Source organism: Chrysemys picta, chromosome 13 (genome assembly GCF_011386835.1).
Source record: "Chrysemys picta bellii isolate R12L10 chromosome 13, ASM1138683v2, whole genome shotgun sequence".
Classification (NCBI taxonomy): domain Eukaryota; kingdom Metazoa; phylum Chordata; order Testudines; family Emydidae; genus Chrysemys; species Chrysemys picta.
In genome coordinates this window covers 5,832,583-5,850,752 of record NC_088803.1, presented here as the reverse complement: position 1 = coordinate 5,850,752, position 18,170 = coordinate 5,832,583, and the positions used below count along the sequence as shown (strand labels likewise).

The 18,170-nt window shown below is 61.6% G+C and overlaps 2 protein-coding genes across 4 annotated transcripts; both read right to left on the bottom strand.

The window, feature by feature from the left end:
* On the bottom strand, positions 1-2,392 carry FITM1 (fat storage inducing transmembrane protein 1; the record flags this gene model as incomplete). The annotated part of the gene is given in 4 exon segments (XM_005290156.4): positions 1-1,432; positions 1,714-2,006; positions 2,008-2,085; positions 2,087-2,392. Coding segments are annotated over 4 exon segments (1,281 nt in total), but the record flags the coding sequence as incomplete, so codon positions are not given.
* Positions 2,026-14,779, bottom strand: DCAF11 (DDB1 and CUL4 associated factor 11). 3 transcript variants are annotated; one of them, XM_005290126.5, is made up of 15 exons: positions 14,551-14,779; positions 13,473-13,712; positions 11,890-12,017; positions 11,529-11,650; positions 11,355-11,419; positions 11,171-11,271; positions 10,438-10,584; positions 10,292-10,346; positions 9,573-9,641; positions 9,105-9,162; positions 4,845-5,030; positions 4,602-4,755; positions 4,019-4,171; positions 3,311-3,417; positions 2,026-3,019 (listed from the first exon to the last, which is right to left on the bottom strand). In XM_005290126.5, exons 2-15 carry the CDS (start codon positions 13,619-13,621, stop codon positions 2,891-2,893), a joined length of 1,623 nt encoding a protein of 540 aa, XP_005290183.2. In that variant the 5' UTR covers positions 13,622-13,712; positions 14,551-14,779; the 3' UTR covers positions 2,026-2,890. The 3 variants fall into 3 exon arrangements, with proteins under 3 accessions (XP_005290183.2, XP_065421400.1, XP_023966772.2); XM_065565328.1 differs by lacking the exon at positions 14,551-14,779 and adding an exon at positions 14,429-14,453; XM_024111004.3 differs by lacking the exon at positions 14,551-14,779 and adding an exon at positions 14,087-14,108.
* Between the last annotated feature and the right edge of the window lie 3,391 nt (positions 14,780-18,170).

The window sequence follows — 18,170 nt, the reverse complement described above, 5'->3', positions numbered from 1 at the left end:
CCCCCCCCCTAGTGTGTGTGTGTGTCTGGGCTGCAAGCTTTTCCCCCCCCCCCCACCGTGCCCCCAGGGGGTGGGTGTCTGGGCTACGAGCTTCCCCCGCACAGTGCCCCCACCGATGGGGGTGGGGTTGCTGGGCTGTGAGCTCAGAGCAGTGCCCGCAGCTGGGGGAGGGAGGACTCCAGTGCTGCGAGCTTCCCTCCAGCAGTGCCCCCACCCTCAGCTAATCCCCCAGATACCAGGGTCCCCTTCCCCCATCATTCCCATGAGGAGTGTCCCCCCCCCCCCGAGCAACCCCAATAAACCACAGCGACAGGCTTTTCCCCACTGAGGGCAGGCGGCCATGTTTTATTTGTGCCCCGGATGCCTGGGTCCCCCTGTTGTCATTCACTCCATGCTGGGATTTCCCCCCCACCCCGACAGATGCCTGGGGCCCCATCCCTGAATTAACCCCCCCAGTCTTCCTGTCCCCCCCCCAGGAAACAGTGAGGGGGGCCTCCATTCCTCCTCGGACACCTGGGTTCCCCTCCCACCCCAACACCCTCCAACTCCTGGACGCCTGCCCCCTCCAACCCCCTTTCCCTCAGGAGAGGGTTTCAGCCCCTTTCGAGGGTGGGGGGAGGGATCCTCTCCCGGACACTTGGGTCCCCTCCCATGGCCTCCTGGGTCTGCTCCCCCCGCCAGGACACCTGGGTTCCTTCAGCAGCCAGCTCCCCCTTGCTCCTGCCTCCCCCCCATTCACCCCCCTAGCACCCCCAACTGGCAGTGGAGACAATCCCTCTCCACACTGGGGGGGAGGGGGGCTGTGCTTCTCCCGGATGCCTGGGTCCCTCAGGCACGTGGCTCGCCCTTGAGGAAGAGGCCGGCCCCCGGGCGGCCGGGGGACCAGCGGGCGCGGTACCAGCCCTGGTAAGTGAGGTACCAGGCCAGCGTGGCCACGGCGGCCCCCACCAGCTGGGGCCCGTAGGCCGGGCCGTACACGGCGGTGCCCAGCAGCAGGAGGTTCCACAAGGCCAGCAGCACCACGTTGAGCAGGAAGACGAGGCGCAGGGGGGCGCCGGCCGGGTGCCCGCGGGCCAGGTAGCGCCGGAAGACGGCCAGCTCCTCGGCCAGCAGCAGGCAGCAGAAGGTGAGCAGGAAGGCGGGCCGGGAGGGCAGGTAGCCGCGCCAGCGGTGCCCAGCGGCCAAGCAGCCCGGCCGGTCGGGCAGGGGGGGCAGGAGGGTGCCAGCCGGCAGCGGGGCGTAGCAGTAGCCCGTCAGCTCCTCCACAAGCCCGAAGGCGGCGGCGGCGGCCAGCTGCAGCCCCGTGCCCACGGCCAGCCGGGCCAGCGGCCGCAGGGGGGCCAGCGCCCGGCCCGTCGCCCCATAGCTCACCAGCAGGGCAAAGCCGCCCGCCAGGATGCAGGTCCAGCCCCAGGCCGAGGCCACGAACGTGCTGTGGGGAAAGGGGACACGTTAGGGGGTGGCCCCCGGTGGCCCCATGCCAGCCTCCAGCCTCCCTGCCCGGTCCCCCACAGCCCTACGGGTCTTGGGCCTCCTTGTCCCCTCCACGGCCCCCCCACCCCACCCCCAGGACTCCCTGCCTGCCCCCCACATCTCCCCCCAGCCCTGGACCTCCTTTCCCCCCATCCTGACAGCCCCGACCGTGACCCCCTGCCTCCCATCCTCCACTCCCCCCCCAATCTGCTGCCCATGGGGCTCTGCCCCCTCGCTCACCGGCTGAAGAAGTTGCGCTGGTTGGCGAGGATGGCATGGGGGTCGGCGAAGGGGTGCAGCAGGGGTCCCAGCAGGACGGCGCCCGCCAGCCAGGCGTGATACGCCCGCCGCAGGCAGGGGGCGCCCAGGAGCCAGGCACAGCGCTCACTGCTCAGGAACACCAGGCCCCGGGCCAGGGCCAGGGCCCAGCCGGCCACGGTGGCCAGCAGGACGAGGGGCAGGCGGCCCCCGCTCCCGGCCATGGCCTCCCCCGACAGTGACGCGCGGCAACAGCTGAGCCCGGGCGCCGCCCCCCCAAGGACGCAGCCTGAGGAATGTCGAGAGGTTTATTGACAGACAGCAGGTGGCACAGACAGAGTCCCCCCCCCCCCGCCCCCGGGTGCCCCCAAACTGTCCTAGCGCTTTGTGCCCCGCTCCCAGAATCGGGGGCTGCACCCCACATTCCAGCCACACACCCCTGCACCTGCACCCCGCCGTCCCAACAGGGTGGGGAGCTACCTGAAAAGGGCGGTGGGGAAAGGCCCCCCCAACATCCCAGCCCCCTAACTCCAGGGGCTGCCAGACAGGCGACCTCATATCTGCCCCCCTCCCACCCCCCCCAAGCTGGCCAAGGGATGCCAGGGCAGGGAGAACAAGTCACGAAGATGGGGTGGGGGTCTCCAGCCAGGCTCCCCCAAATTTAGGGGGGCAGAGTTTCCTGCTAGAGGTCCCCCAATGCTGAGCCCAGATGCCCCTCTAGGGGGTGCAGGCCCCATCCGGCATGCGGGGGGGGAAAAAAGGCCCCACACCCCATTCCACAGCCCCCTGAGCCAGCCAGTCCCTGCCTTCGGGCTGGATCAGGACCAGCGCCCCCTAGAGGGGACAGGCCCCACGCCCCGCGCCCCATTCTCTGCCCTGGGGCCGGCACCCCTACAGAAGACAGGCCCCGCGCCCCATTCCCCACCCAGTAAATTACACATCAGTCCATAATACACATCAAATGTCCCACGGGGGATTCCCAAATCCCTGCACCCCAGTGATTGTGGGGGGACACTGACTCCTCCCCTCAAACTGCCAGGGTATTGAGCCCAGGGCAGAGGACTTTTGGGGTGTCCAGGGCCCAGAGCACCCCCAATGCAGTCTCCACAAGTCCAAGCACTGAGAAACAGGGCAGCCGCCCAAGTCAGAGGGCGGGGGCCTACTGATCCGAACAGCCAGGGGAGCTCGCGGGGGGCTCCCCAGCCGAAGGGAGGTTTGCGGGGTCCCTGAGATCGTCTTCATAGTATTCAGCCTGGCGGTATTCCCACAGGCGCAGACAGCAGTCCCACTGCCGGGAGAGAGAGAAGGGTGAAAGCGCCCCCAGGATCCTGCCGGGGTCCCCCCTCAGGCAGAGTGTCCGCCGCTGGGATTCCCCCCCCCCCCGGGTAGAGTGCCCCCCATTGAGACCCCTCCTCCCTGCTGGGGTCCCCCCCTCGGGCAGAGCGTCCGCCGCTGGGACACCCCCCCCCCCCCCCCCCCGCAGTGTCAGCACCCCAGGCAGAGCAGCCCCTGCCGGGACACTCTCCCCCCACCCCGCGGTGTCAGCGCCCCAGGCAGAGCGCCCCCCCCCACCACTCACCGAACTGCTGACGATCTTCTCCTGGTAGGGGTGCCAGCTGACATCACGCACACAGGCCTTGTGACTGGTCAGTTTCTTGATGATCTGCCCACTCAGGAGGTCGTACACTGGGGGCAGAGCAACAAGAATGAGATTTCCCTCTCCCCAGCCCACTACAATGGTACATGCCATCCGCTTCCCCCCCCCCCCCCCCCCCCCCCCCCCCCCCGCCCCACACACAGACACAGACAATGAGCCGTCCTGTCCTAGGTCAGCTGCCCCCACCCCCTATTTCGCATAGAATGGTACTATATCTTCCACGGGATCCCTTCCCCCTACAGCATATAGTGGTACTGCCCACGTTTCCCCCACCATGAATGCAGTGATACTGCCCAAATCTCAAACACCCCCTGCCCCATGTGAAGGAATGGTCCTTCTCAGTAATTCTCCTCCACTTTGAACTGAGTGGTACAGTCCAAAGCCTGGGGACCTCTGCCCCCCCCCCCCCCGAATGGCACTTCCCCCTATGCTTTGCCCCACTCCCACCAACACAGTGGCTCCACCATGTGTACGTACACTGGTGGGCCTGCCCCATGTCATAGCCCTATCCCCACCCTCCTACGGGCAGGGCTTCCTGTTCGGCCCTTGTCTGGTGGGTGGGACTTCCTGTTTTGCTCCCCCTCTCTTTGCCCTTGCCCAGGGAGCAGGTGCTGACTCGGGCTCACTCACCCACCACCTTGCCGGTGGAGCAGCCGCTGTAGATGTACTGCTGGCCGGTGCTGTGCGGGGGCGAGAAGCGGCAGCGGATCAGCGTGTGCAGCACCCCGTGGCCCCGGTACGTCATCAGGGAGCTGTCGCCCGGCAGCTTGGTCTTGCGCCAGGCTGGAGATTGACAGGGTTAGAGCCCACCCGCACTCACACCAGATCCCTCCCCAGGGCGGGACTTCCTGCTTCGCTCCCCCTCCCCAAGGGGGCAGGCTCAAGGCCACCATGTCACCCTTTATGTCACTTCCTGCATCCCCCTTGACCTCTACTCTCTGCCTCCCCTTCCCCACCATTGCACTCCGCTTCCTCCTTCTTGCCACCCACTTCCTGCCCCACCCCACAGTAGCTAAACAGTGCCCTTCCCATGCCTTTCCTGTCCCCGCTTTCCTCAGAACACCACCTGGTGCCCCCACTTCCTGTCCCTGTCCCTTCCTTTGCTCCTCCCCCACCTCATTCCACTTTCCCTCCCCACTTCCAGCCCCCTGCCCTGCTTCCCATCCCACGGCTCCTGCCCCCTCCCTTCCTACCTCCACGCCCTCATGCTGACCTTTCTTGGGCACCTGCTGCCAACGGTAGTCCCAGTTCTGCTGGGTGACGGCCTGGCGTGACGCCTCCAGTCCCTCACGCCCGGAGAGCCGCCGGATGTCCCACAGCTTGATGGTCTGGTCCTTCGAGTTGGAAATCAAATAGCGGGCGTCTCCCTGGGGCGGAGGGAGGCAGAGATGGGTCAGCACCCTGCACCCAGCCCTCTCCACCACAGGGCAGGATCCAGCCCCCAGGGGGTGCTCACCTTGCTGTCGATGAAGGTGATGCCGTCCTGGTGGCCGGCCAGCACCCCCACCGGCTTGGGGTCGTCCTCCCGCATGGTGCGCCGGTCCCACACCTTGCAGATGGCGTCGTCGCCCCCAGAGAAGAGGATGTGGGAGCTGTCGTCGGCGAAAGCTACAGCGTTCACGTCGTCCTCATGGGACTCGATCTGGGGAGGGGTGGGGGGAGGGGTTACACAGCATTGTGGGTAAGCGCCCGCCACAAATATTCCCTGCTCTCCCAGGGCAGCCCAGCTGCTTTGCATTGTGGGTAAGTGTCCTCCCATAATCCTCTCTGTCCCATCCAGGGCAGTCCAGCTGCTTTGCATTGTGGGTAAGCTGCCTCCCTTTCTCTGCTCTCACTCCAGGGACCCAGCTGCTTTGCATAAACAAACTAGGGAAATACATCCTCAATGGAGCTACTAGAAGGTGGGTGCATAACTACTCTCTGGGAATGATCTTCCAACCAGTTATCAGTGGTTCAGTCAGGCTGGAAGGGCATAACGAGTGGGGCCCCGCGGGGATCGGTTCTAGGTTTGGTTCTGTTCAATATCTTCAGCAATGATTTAGAGAATGGCACAGAGAGGACACTGATAAAGTTTGTGGACGATACCAAGCTGGGAGGGGTTGCACATGCTCTGGAGGATAGAATTAAAATTCAAAATGATCTGGGCAAACTGCAGAAATGGTCTGAAGTAAATAGGATGAAATTCAATAAGGACGAATGCAAAATACTCCACTTAGGAAAGAACGATCACTTACACACATACAACATGGGAAATGACTGCTAGGAAGAAGTACTGCGGAAAGGGATCTGGGGGGTCATAGTGGATCACAAGCTACATGAGAGTCAACACTGTAACAGTGTTGCAAAAAAAGCAAACATCATTCTGGGATGTATTAGCAGGAGTGTTGTAAGCAAGGCAGGAGAAGTCATTCTTCCGCTCTACTCCGCGCTGACCAGGCCTCATTGTGTCCAGTTCTGGGCGCTACATTTCAGAAAAGATGCGGACAAATTGGAGAGAGTCCAGAGGAGAGCAACAAAAATGATTAAAGGTCTAGAAAACATGACCTATGAGGAAAGATTAAAAAATTGGGTTTGTTCAGTCTGGAGACGAGATGAGTGAGAGGGGACATGATAGCAGTTTTCAAGTACATAAAAGGGTGTTACAAGGAGGAGGGAGAAAGATTGTTCTTCTTAACCTCTGAGGCTAGGACAAGAAGCAATGGGCTTAAATTGCAGCAAGGGCGGTTTAGGTTGGACATTAGAAAAAAAACTTCCTGTCAGGGCGGTTAAGCACTGGAATAAATTGCGCAGGGAGATTGTGGCATCTCCGTCATTGGGGATTTTTAAGAGCAGGTTGGACAAACACCTGTCAGGGATAGTCTAGATAATACTTCCTCCTGCCTTGAGTGCAGGGGACTGGACTAGATGACCTCTCGAGGGCCCTTCCAGTTCAGTGATTCTATGATTGTGGGTAAGTGCACTCCCATAATCCTCTCTGTCCTCCCAAAGGCTCCCAGGGCACTCCAGCAGCTTTGCATTGTGGGTAAGCCCCCTCCCAGAATCCTCTCTGCTCTTGCTCAAAGGGCCTAGCTACTTGGCCCTGTGGCATTAGCTCTTTGAAGGCCATTTCCCGGCTCTGCTTCCCTCTTAAGGGCTGGCACTCAGCTAAAGAGGAGAAAGGGGACAGGTCGGCAGGGTTGGGGACGCTGCTCCTGGTCTCGGGGTGAGCATTTCTGCGGTCACCTTGCAGTACAGAAGTGTGTGGAAACAGGAAGAGATGGGAGCTCAGGGATGCCTCTGTTGCCAGAGTTAACCTTGGAAGATCAAACTGAAAGGGCCGTGGGCTGAAAGATTTCACAGCGGCTCAGGGGAGAGCGAAGGGAACGAAGAGCCAAACACCCGCGGGAGCTGTGTCACCCTCGCCCTCGATGGCGCTTTTAAATCAAACAGCACAACCGGCCGCTCCCGAAGAAAGGGCAGCTGGGGTGGGGCCACTTGGCTTGAAAGTGGGTTTTCTGGCGAGCCCCAAATCCCGGAAGCTGGGATGCAGCCGGTTTACTCCGGCCTCGGCCTCCAGCGGGAGGCGTAGCTTATCAGGAAACAAGATGCAACTGAACTTTAGCCGGAATTATGGAGAGCAGATTCCTGAGTCTGAGGTGAAACACACAAGCCTGGTTTGCCTACCATGACGTGGCGAACCGACGCCATGGGAATCCCCCTCTTCTGGATCTCAGCTGGGGTTGGGTTTACCGGGGAACTCCCAAGAGGCACCCAGGGGCCATAAAGAGACGGAACGAATTGCTAGGATCAGCCAGTGCCTGGCACGGCCTCTGAACAGGGGACAGAGCTTTTGGCAGGAATCTTACGGGGGGGGGGGCAGGTTTTCAAGCTAAACGTCCTGCTCCTGAAAGGATTGTCCAGTCAACCGAGTAAAAGCAGGTGACAGAGTTTTTACTGCTTTGTAACTTCAGCGCCACCGTAGGAGAAGATGCTGGGAACAAGGCAAACTAGCCCCATCGGAGCTCAGACCGAGGAGAGGAATTCAGACTCCAGTCATTTGCAGATTGAAGATCAACTGCGTCACGTGACAGCAGCAGACGCTGAACTCTGAACCCTTCCAGCCATGGCTGGGCAAGGAGCAGGATGCTTTGGGAGCTGCCGAGCCGAACGCCGCGACCTTCGCGCCGGCTGCTGGAAGGCATCAGTGCCAAAACGAGAACATGGGGTCTGAAAGCTGTAGCGGACAAGAGGTGAAATCACCAGAAAGAGCCGCTGACACTCGCAGCTAGAGAGAAAAGACATCCAGCGGTGACGACATCTGAGCACCTACTTAGAGTCTAAATCCAACTATCGGACTGGTGAACGCATCACCGGGATGTCCTTATGTCTGTCACATGCCACAGACTTTTTTCTGTGCTTTCTTTGAAGGTTAAAAAATGCAGAATCTCTGACGCCAAAACTTTTTGCTGATTTGAGCCAGTTTCACCAAATTGTTTGGGTTGGGGGAAAAAAAAAAAAACCCAAACCAAGTGAGGGAACCCCTCCCCCAAATCAAACCGTTGTGTCTCCGTTTTCCAACTTTCTGTTCAAAGTCTCCTTTCATTTGATTAAATGGTGAGCCGTAAAACAACCCCTCTTGGTTGTGTCCAAATGTTTCACTCCACCCAGAACGAATTATTTTCCGAGTTGATCCATCAAAAGGTTTGGGTTTTCGACCAATCCGAAGCAAAAATGTATTCCGGAATTGCCAGGGAAGCACAAAATCCATTATTTGCACTGCTCCACCCGCTCCATCCAGGGGTTATTTTACCTCGGAATGTGGCACTGGTGCGACCACGGCTGGAACGCTACGCCCAGGGTTCAGGGAAGAGCTACGAGACTGATTCAAGGTTTGGAAAACCTGCCTTCGAGGGAGAAGCCAAAGCAATTAAGCTCTTGGAGTCTGACACAGAGAAGGCTAAGGGCTGACTCGATCACAGTCTATACAAGTTCCTCCGTGGGGAACACTTCACACTAGCAGACGAAGTTGTGACAAGACCCAGCGGCTGGATGCTGAAGCTAGACAAGTTCAGGCCAGAAATAAGGCGTAAATGTTTAACCATGAGAGTAACTAACCATTGGAACGACTTCTCAAGGGTCACGGTGAATTCTCCATCCCCGGTGATTTTAAAATCAAGAGCGCTGCTCTAGGAATTCCTGGGGGAGGAGGTGGTCTATGAGCAGCAGTATCTAGGTCAGACGAGATGAGCACGTGGTATCCAGGGTTTGTAGTTTCACACAAAGCCCCGGCACAGCTGAGACGGCGCTTACGAGCTAGCGGGACTCCCGGGCGCGTCGGAGGGAGAGACGGACTATTGTACCACGTCAGTCCCGGCTGCGAGGGGAGAACGTAGCACTCGCAAGGCAACGCCCCAGTGATCTTAAGGATTGGAAGTCGACCGAAGAGGTCAAAGGGGACAGGTCTAGGGCGCAGGGGTAGGAGCAGAAGTTGGGGGGCTCAGCAGCAGCTGCTTGGCAAACTGCGACTGGTCGGTTTGGGATACGCAGTTTAATAAAACTCCAGTTTTTAGAAGTGTTCTGGGGCTGGGAGCGTCACGTAAGCCCCTGTGCCCAGAATCCGCTCTGTTGCCACCAAGGGGCTCCCAGTGTACCAACCCGCATAGCATTGTGGGTAAGCACCCTCCCAGAACCCTCCCTGCCCCCAGTGTGTCCGCCTGTCCCCCAGCAGGGGAGGTACCTTGAGGGTCCGTTTATTCTGCTCCCGGTCGAATACGTAGACGCACCCGTCGTTAGCCCTGGGGGGGGGAAACTGAGGCATCAGGCAGTGAGGCTGGAGGTGGAGCAGGGTCTGAGGGGCACGGGGGGTAACCCTGCCCCCCTGGTGAAGAGGTATGGGCTTGAGGGGTGCCCAGCTGGTCTAGCCTGGCTCAATGGGGCTCACCTCGCTATGCATTGTGGGTAAGAGCCACAGCGCATGGCTGGGTGGTCAACTGCTGTCCCAGAATCCTCTCTGCTCTCGCCCGTGGGCCTTTTAGAAAGGAGTGGGAGGGACTCCCAGAAGTCCATTGTGGGCAGTGGCCATCCCACCATGCATTATGGGTAAGGGCTGTCCCAGAATCCTCTCTGCTCTCGCCACATGACCGGATTGGAAATGCAGGAGCCCACCTGGGCTGCTCTTGGCTTTGGGGGTGCCCTTGTGACTTACCCGCCGAGCACCTCCCGCCCGTCAGAGGAGACTGTGAGGGAGAAGACAGCGAACCGGCGCTCGTCCGGCCTGTGACGAGGAGAGACAGACATTGAAATCCTGCGGCTGGAGGGAGGGGGTGGTCCTCAGAGTCCATGAATCTGTGGGTCCCCCTGCTCTTCCCCTTCCTTCATGCCTTTGGGGAGAACGGGATGGGCCTGCATTGCCCCCTGATGTGCTCATTTGAAGCTGATACCCAGCCTCCAATCTCATGCTTCAGGGCTGCAGCCCGCAGGGGTCAGGAAGCAATCGTGATGGACGTCTGCCAGTTGCATTTTGGGTATTCCCTCCCCTCCATCTTCCCCTGAGGCATCAGGGATCAGCCACAGCAGGAGGTGGGACTCTAGAGGGAGTGGGCCAGGGACCTGAGGGGGCTCAGGGAATCTTTCCCCTCAATGCCTGGCTGGTGGCTCTTTCTCCCGTGCTCTGGGTCTAACTGATCCTCCGATCTGGGGGTCAGGGAGGGCTCTTCCCTCAGGACAGATTGGCAGGGACCCAGGGTCAGGGGGGTGGAGGTGGGGAGAAGAGTCCCCTCCCTCTGTAAAGTGGGGCATACATCGCCTGCCGGGCAATCGCCCCCACCCAGACCACAATGACCAGGAGCCCCTTTAATCCCCCCATATCATGATAGCTGACCCCTCCAGCCCCCCATATAATGGCAGCCCCCCCCCCCCTATTACCTCAGATCCAGTGCCGTGTGGACGTCTCCGTCGCCATAGATGTTACAGATGTGAACTGGGGGAGGGAGGTAGGGAGAGAGACACTGGTCAGTGCTTCCTGCCTGGGGGCAGGGCTAAGGCAGGCTCCACCCCCAGTCCCTACTCACTGTAGTCGGACCAGCTGGAGTAGAGGAAGTGGCCTCCGTCGGGGGTGAAGGTGACGTCCAGGACGCTCCAGCCCACGTCCCGCGCCCGGATGCTCTTGAACTTCCGGAAGCCTCCGTAGCGGCAGTCGTACAGGCGGATTGTCTGGTCTGGAAGGGGGGCAGGGAGAGAAGCGAGAGTTTAGGAGGGAGGATGCTAGGATGGCCCGTACCCACAATGCAAAGCGGGGAGGGGGCAGCACTGAGCGTCTACCACACACTGTAGGACAGAATGGATTCTGGGAATTCTACTCACAATGCAAAGGGGTAAACGCCCTGCCAGAATCCTCTCTGCTTGCCCCCAGGGCAGCCCAGCCACTGTGCATTGTGGGAAATAGCCTCCCAGAATCCTCTCTGCTCTTGCCTAAGAGCTTCCTGCACAACTCAGCTGCTTTGCAATATGGATAAGGGCCCCCCCAGATTGGTCCCATCTGAGAGTCCTTCAGGGGAACAGAGAGCATTCTGGTAGAGTGGTTACCCACAATGCGCAAGGGCATGACCCTGACTCACAATGCCAAGCGGGTGGGTGGCACTGCAAGCCGTTACTACCCTCTTCCGAAAGGCAGAAGGAGAGAGAATTCTGGGATATTGCTTACCCACAAGGCCAAGCAGCCGGGCGGCAGTAGGAGCCCTGTGGCAAGAGCAGAGGGGATTGTGGGTAAGCTGGTAAACCACCCCAAGCCCCGCCCCCCCATACCTTGACAGGCGGACATGAAGAGCTGTCCATCCCTGGAGTAGATGCCGCAGAAGGCCTTCTGGGAGTAGGAGTCGGTGAACACCAGCTGGTTGGGCAGGAAGCTGGGGGGGGGCGCAGAGAGCACCAGGTCAGTGGGGAGTCCCCTGCCAGTGACCCCCACCCCCCCCACTCTGCCAATACTCACTGGGACATCACACGGGAGCGCTCGCCCGGGGAAAAGCTGCTGTTGTGGCACAAGCCCCATTCTCTCTGCAGAGGGAGCAGAGCGGGTGTGAGAACCCCAGAGTCCCTGTGCTGTAACCCACCAGAGCCCACTCCCCTTCGGCCCCAGGGCTCCCCTGCAGGAGGGACCACGTACCTGGCGGAGGAGGTGGGGGATGCTGCGGCCAGCTTGCCTGGAGCCCAGCATCCCGTTCGCCAGCTGGATCTGGGTTTTGATCTCATTATTCTCCACGTCCCGTGTGTCAGGCGCGGAGTCCACTGCAGGGGAGGTGGGGGGGTGGGGCAGAGACACGTTCCAGGTATAAACAACAGCGGAGACTAGAACCCAGGAGTCCTGGCTCCCAGCCACTCCCTTGCTCTAACCACTAGCCCACACTCCCATCCCAGAACCAGGGATAGAACCCAGGAGTCCTGGCGCCCAGCCCCCCCCGCTCTAACCACTAGCTCCCATTCCCGTCTCAGGCCTGGGGACAGAGCTCCGGCGTCCTGGTCTGTACCTGGGGGGTTGTAACGGTCTCCCAGCCGCCCCTCCCAGGCGCTGTCGTTGTCATCGTCCGAATCGGACAGCGTCTGGACCACCTGGACACTGGCTGCGCCTCCGCCCTGCACCAACCGAATCTGACCTCTGCGGGGTGCAGAAACCAGAGCTCATTCATCAGCCCGACCTCCCCTTCAGCCCCCTCCCCAAGCCCTAGCCCAGGAGGCCTCTGGCATCACGGAGGGACAGAACCCAGGAGTCCGGGATGCGCCATCTAGAACCCTGCATTCATTTCCTGTTCTCAAAATTCAGTGTCCTGGTGTGAAGGATTCGTCGATTCTGAGGCTAGAAGGGAGCCACGTGATCATCTGGGCCAATCCTCTCGGCTCCTGTGTGATATTCCCCCAGCACCGTAGCTTTCGGGGCACAGAGTCTCCCTGGGAGCTCGGGGTCACCTGATGAGCCAGTCCCAAAGAGTTTAAATCTGAGCTTTCCCCTTTTCCCGCCTGCCCCCCACGTGCTGATGGGTCCGACTGGATTTTCTGCTTGCGTGCCACGGGATCCCGCAGGGAAGAGGTCTGTCAGGACCAGCCAGGGAGCAACTGAGGTCGCTTGCTTCCACTGATTAGATCCGGCAGCAGAGTCGTCATTGCATTTACACTGCATCCTGTCTTGTGATTCCACTTGGGAGGGGAAGGGAGAAGCCCCAAAGCCTACTCCCTATGCCAGCTGAGGCCAGATCAGAGCCGGCACCACCCTGGGGCAGACGTAGGGTTGCCAACCCTCCCAGATTAGCCAGGAGTCTCCTGGAATCAGCCTCGATCTCCCGGAGGCTACTGAATCCAATCCGAGATTTTTGGCCACTAAAAGTCGAGTGGCGCAGTGGGCCTAAGGCAGGTTCCCTGCCTGCCTTGGCTCCAAGCAGCTCCTGGAAGCAGCTGGCACCTCCAGCTCCGAAGCCAGGGGGTCTCTGCGCACTGCCCCCACCCTGAGTGCCGGCTCCACAGCTCCCATTGGCTGGGAACCGGCACGCAGCGGCAGCATGCAGAGCCACCTGGCTGCCCCCGAGCCTAGGAGCTGGACATGCCGATCACTTCCGGGAGCCCCCCGAGATAAGTACTGCCCAGAGCCTGCACCCCAAGCCTCTTCCTGCAACCCAACCCCCTGCCCCAGCCCAGAGCCCCCTCCCACACCCAAAGTCCCTCCCAGAGCCAGCTCCCTGCATCCCATCCTGCACCCCAAACCTCTACCCTTCCCAGGCTGAGCCCGGAGCCCCCTCCCACACTCCGAACTCCTTGGCCCCACTCCCCAGCCCAGAGCCCACACCCAACCCCCTGCCCCAGCCCTGAGCCCCCCCTGCATCAAAACTCCCTCCCAGAGCCTGCAACCCAAACCCCCTCCTGCACCCCCACCCACTGCCCTGGCCCAGTGAAACTGAATGAGGTTGGGGGAGAGCAGGGATGAAGTGAGTGGGGGGCGTGGCCTCATGGAAGGGGCAGGGCAAGGGTTTTGGGGTTTGTGCGATTAAACAGTTGGCAACTCTAGGCAGATGGGAGGACTCCCTGTGCTGCACCTAGGGGAGTAGGCAGTGAAGTAAATTACCTGCGCAGTAGATATGCCAGTACCTGGGCCAGATCCACATCTTCGTCCTCCTCCTCCTCCTCACCCCGCAGGAGCCTGGAGCCCCTCTGGGGCCTGCCGTCCTGGGGGTCCCGGCCCCCAGAGCTAGCACTGCTGCTACGGGAACCCATGCTTACGGCATTGTCTGGAACTAGGCTCGGGGGTTTGCTGTGTTGGCTCCTCTCCCACTCCCCCCGCAGCCAATCAGGAACAAGAAGCTCCCTGAAAGGAAAACCTTTAGCCACCAATCACAGCCCTTCATACTCAGGGGGCAGTTTTGTCCTCCTCAATATACCACAGCCACCCACCAATCACACAGCCCTTTATACTCAAGGGATGGTATGGTCCCCACGCAATATACCACAACCACCCACCAATCAGAGCCCTTCATACTCAGGGGGCAGTATTGTCCTCCTCAATATACCACAGCCACCCACCAATCACAGGCCTTCAGACTCAGAGGTCCATTGTGCTACATACTGCAGCTGCTCACCAATCAGATCTGCACATTCAGTGCCCCCTCCCTTCCCCACCAATCAGAGGAGCCTGTGCTCAGGGGACACACTTGCTCCCCTCAATATAGCACAGGAACCCACCAATGACGTTAGCAGCCATCCACCAATCAGAGCACCTTATACTCAGGGGGCACTCTTGCTCCCCTCAGTGTGCCACGCACCAATCACACGGGCCTGTTGACTGCACAACCAACCACAGCCTCGATTCTTGCCCCCTCTCATATGCCAGCCTCTAATCCACTAATCAGCTCCTTCTACCCCCTGCACCAACCAGGGGGCTTCTTACGGTCAAGAGAGCCACCCACCAATCAGAGCGCCCTATATTCCCCCAGGCCCACCAATCAGAACGTCCCATACTTAGGGGGACACTTGCTACCCCAGTCCACAACCCAGCTCCCTTCCCCCCCACCAATTAGAACCCACCTGACTCCCCCAACAACCTTCTCCTCCTCCTCCTCCCCCTCCCCTGCGAGCCGGCCGTGGCCAATCAGAAGCCACTCCAAACTCTCTCCCCTCCCTTCCCCTAACCGCGAGACCTTCCTCACCCTCTAACGGCCGCAGCGCGAAGCCTTGTTTACATCTTTAGAACTGCAGCCGCCTCTAACGGAAGAAGAGGGAGGCGGGACAAGCCCGGCGCCCTCTGATTGGCTCCTCCTCTGAACATCACGTACGGTAGAGGGCGTTGTAGAAAATTCGGACACGTTGATTGGCCCTCCGCCTTCGCAACAGGGGAGGCGGGGATTTAAAGTACAGGCCAGTTCGCTGATTGGGTTGAGAGTGACAGCTTTGGAAGAGGCGGGTCTATGGTTATGCACGGGCTCTCTGATTGGACAGTTACTATATGAATGGCACTGGAAACGGGGAGGCGGTACAGTGGTATAAACCTGGTTAGCATGGAGTGATTGATAGCCTTAAAAATAGCCCTCGCTCTCTGATTGGATAATAGTGACTGATAGCGTAATAATTACTCTTTTAAAGAAGGCGTCGACTCTCCTGATTGGACATTAAAAAAGATTGACAGGCCATGTGAGGCAGGCTCCCAAGGGACACTGATTCTCTGATTTGACAAGGGCTTGGTTGAGAGCACAGATTGGGAGGCGAGCAGTGAGAGCGAACCAGCTCCCTGATTGGACAATGGATCGGTGATTGAAGGGACAGCAAGGCGGGCCTGAGAGGAGCCTGGCTCCCCGAATAGATGGAGTTTTACGCTTGACGAACACCAGGGGGCTCCACAGCTCCTGATTGGCTGGGGGAAGATCTATCAACCATAAAATGGGGAGCCCCGCCCCGCCCTGCCTGGCGTCACGTTATACCCGGCCCCTAACGCCCCCCCGCCCTGCCCCCTCCCCGCGTCACGTTCTACCCGGCCCCTAACGCCCCCCCGCCCTGCCCCCTCCCCGCGTCACGTTCTACCCGGCCCCTAACGCCCCCCCGCCCTGCCCCCTCCCCGCGTCACGTTCTACACGGCCCCTAACGCCCTCCCGCCCTGCCCCCTCCCCGCGTCACGTTCTACCCGGCCCCTAACGCCCCTCTGGACCGCCCCCTCCCCGCGTCACGTTCTACCCGGCCCCTAACGCCCCCCTGGCCCGCCCCCTCCCCGCGTCACGTTCTACCCGGCCCCTAACGCCCCCCTGGCCCGCCCCCTCCCCGCGTCATGTTCTACCCGGCCCCTAACGCCCCCCTCCCCCTGGCGGTGCCCGGGCTCCAGCAATGTTTAGGGTCTGGTCTCTGCCCCGGCGCCTCGCTGCAGCTCCCGCTGCTGCTCTGCTGGCTCCCGGCACTAAGTGCGCTGCAGGGTCCCAGTGCCCCCCTGCCACGGCCTCCCCCCCCCCGCCCGCAGGCATAGCTCCTGCCCCACGCTGGGCAAGGGGCAGCCCCATCCCCCACCCCCAGTGAGGCTACAGTGAGGGGCAGCAGCAGGGGTGGAGGCCACATGTAATGGCAGCCCCCCTCCACCCCCCCCACCTCAGGGGGGGCAAGGAGCTTCCTGGACCTGAGAGGGGCCCTAGGAGCACGTGCAGTGACAGTGGTGGGTGTGAGTGTGCGGCCCGGGGGGGGGGAGTCCTCCTCTCTGGCCCCAGCCCCAGGGCAGCCTGCCTGCACCCCAAACTCCTCATCCCCAGCCCTGTCCCACCCCAGAACCCCCCCGTAACGAAATGGGACTGTTCTTAATGTTCTCTCTGAATACTGTGTGGGTGCCTCAGTTTCCCCTAGGCAGTTCTTAAGGATCTAGGTGGAGAGATCAGGGGTGTGATTGGTGCAGAGCCCTAGAGGGCAGGTGTGATGGTGTCTGCACAGTGAATGGCCGACGCCCTGTCTCCTGGCAACCGATGGCCTGGGCCCCTCCTCTGGCTGGGGAAAGCAAGGGAGGCCCAGACCCCGGCTCCGGCCCCAAGCTGGACCTGAGGGGTCCTGTTTCCCGTACCTACAAGCTCTGCTCTGCGCTGTGGTCCTGTCGTCTGATAAACCTTCTGTGTCACTGGCTGAGAGTCACGTCTGACTGCGGAGTCGGGGGGCAGGGCCCTCTGCCCCCCCCCCAGGACCCCGCCCGGGCGGATGCGCTGCGGGAAGCGCACGGTGGGGCAGGGGATGCTGGATGCTCCGGGGTCAGACCCAGGAAGATGAAGCCGTGTGAGCGTCTGGCCCTGGAGGCAGAGGAGGCTCCCTGAGTCCTGCCTGGCTCCGTGGGGAGCAGCTCCAGAGCATCGCCCGGGGACTCTGGGACCCCCCCACACCCAACCCTCGGCCCTAGCCCTGAGCCCCTCCTACACCCCAAACCCCTCAGCCCCAGCCAGAGCCCTCACCCCCTTCACCCAGCCCTGAGCCCCTCCTACACCTCTCATCCCCAGCCAGAGCCCTCACCCCCCCAGCCCCACCCTGCAGCCCTCACCCCCCCTCCTGCCAGCCCTGAGCCCCTCCTACACCCCAAACCCCTCAGCCCCAGCCCTCATCCCTCTGCACCCCAGCTCTGAGCCCCCTCCTCAACCCCTCAGTCCCTGCCAGAGCCCTCACCCCCCCAGCCCCACACTGCAGCCCTCACCCCCCCTCCTGCCAGCCGAGCCTCCTCCTGAACTCCTTAGCCCCAGCCCCACCCCCACCCTGCAGCCCTCACTCCCCATATGCGAGACCTGAGCCCCTCCTGCACCCCAAACCCCCCAGCCCCACCCTGCAGCCCTCACCCCCGCTCCTGCCAGCCCTGAGCCTCTCCTACACCCCAAACCCCTCAGCCCCAGCCCTCACCCTCACCCCCTGCACCCCAGCCCTGAACCCCCCAGCCCCACCCTGCAGCCCTCACCCCCCCTCCTGCCAGCCCTGAGCCCCTCCCTCACCCCAAACCCCTCAGCCCCAGCCAGAACCCTCACCCCTCTGCACCCCAGCCCTGAGCCCCTCCTACACCCCAAACCCCTCAGCCCCAGCCAGAGCCCTCACCCCCTTCACCCAGCCCTGAGCCCCTCCTACACCCCTCAGCCCCAGCCAGAGCCCTCACCCCCCCAGCCCCACCCAGCAGCCCTCACCCCCCCTCTTGCCAGCCCTGAGCCCCTCCTACACCCCAAACCCCTCAGCCCCAGCCAGAGCCCTCATCCCTCTGCACCCCAGCTCTGAGCCCCCTCCTCAACCCCTCAGTCCCTGCCAGAGCCCTCACCCCCCCCAGCCCCACACTGCAGCCCTCACCCCCCCTCCTGCCAGCCGAGCCTCCTCCTGAACTCCTTAGCCCCAGCCCCACCCTGCAGCCCTCACTCCCCATATGCGAGACCTGAGCCCCTCCTGCACCCCAAACCCCCCAGCCCCACCCTGCAGCCCTCACCCCCGCTCCTGCCAGCCCTGAGCCTCTCCTACACCCCAAACCCCTCAGCCCCAGCCCTCACCCTCACCCCCTGCACCCCAGCCCTGAACCCCCCAGCCCCACCCTGCAGCCCTCACCCCCCCTCCTGCCAGCCCTGAACCCCTCCCTCACCCCAAACCCCTCAGCCCCAGCCAGAACCCTCACCCCTCTGCACCCCAGCCCTGAGCCCCCTCCTGAACCCCTCAGCCCCAGCCAGAGCCCTCACCCCCTTCACCCAGCCCTGAGCCCCTCCTGCACCCAAAAGACCTCAGCCCCAGCCAGAACCCTCACCCCCTGCACCCCAGCCCTGAGCCCCTCCTGAACCCCTCATCCCCAGCCCCA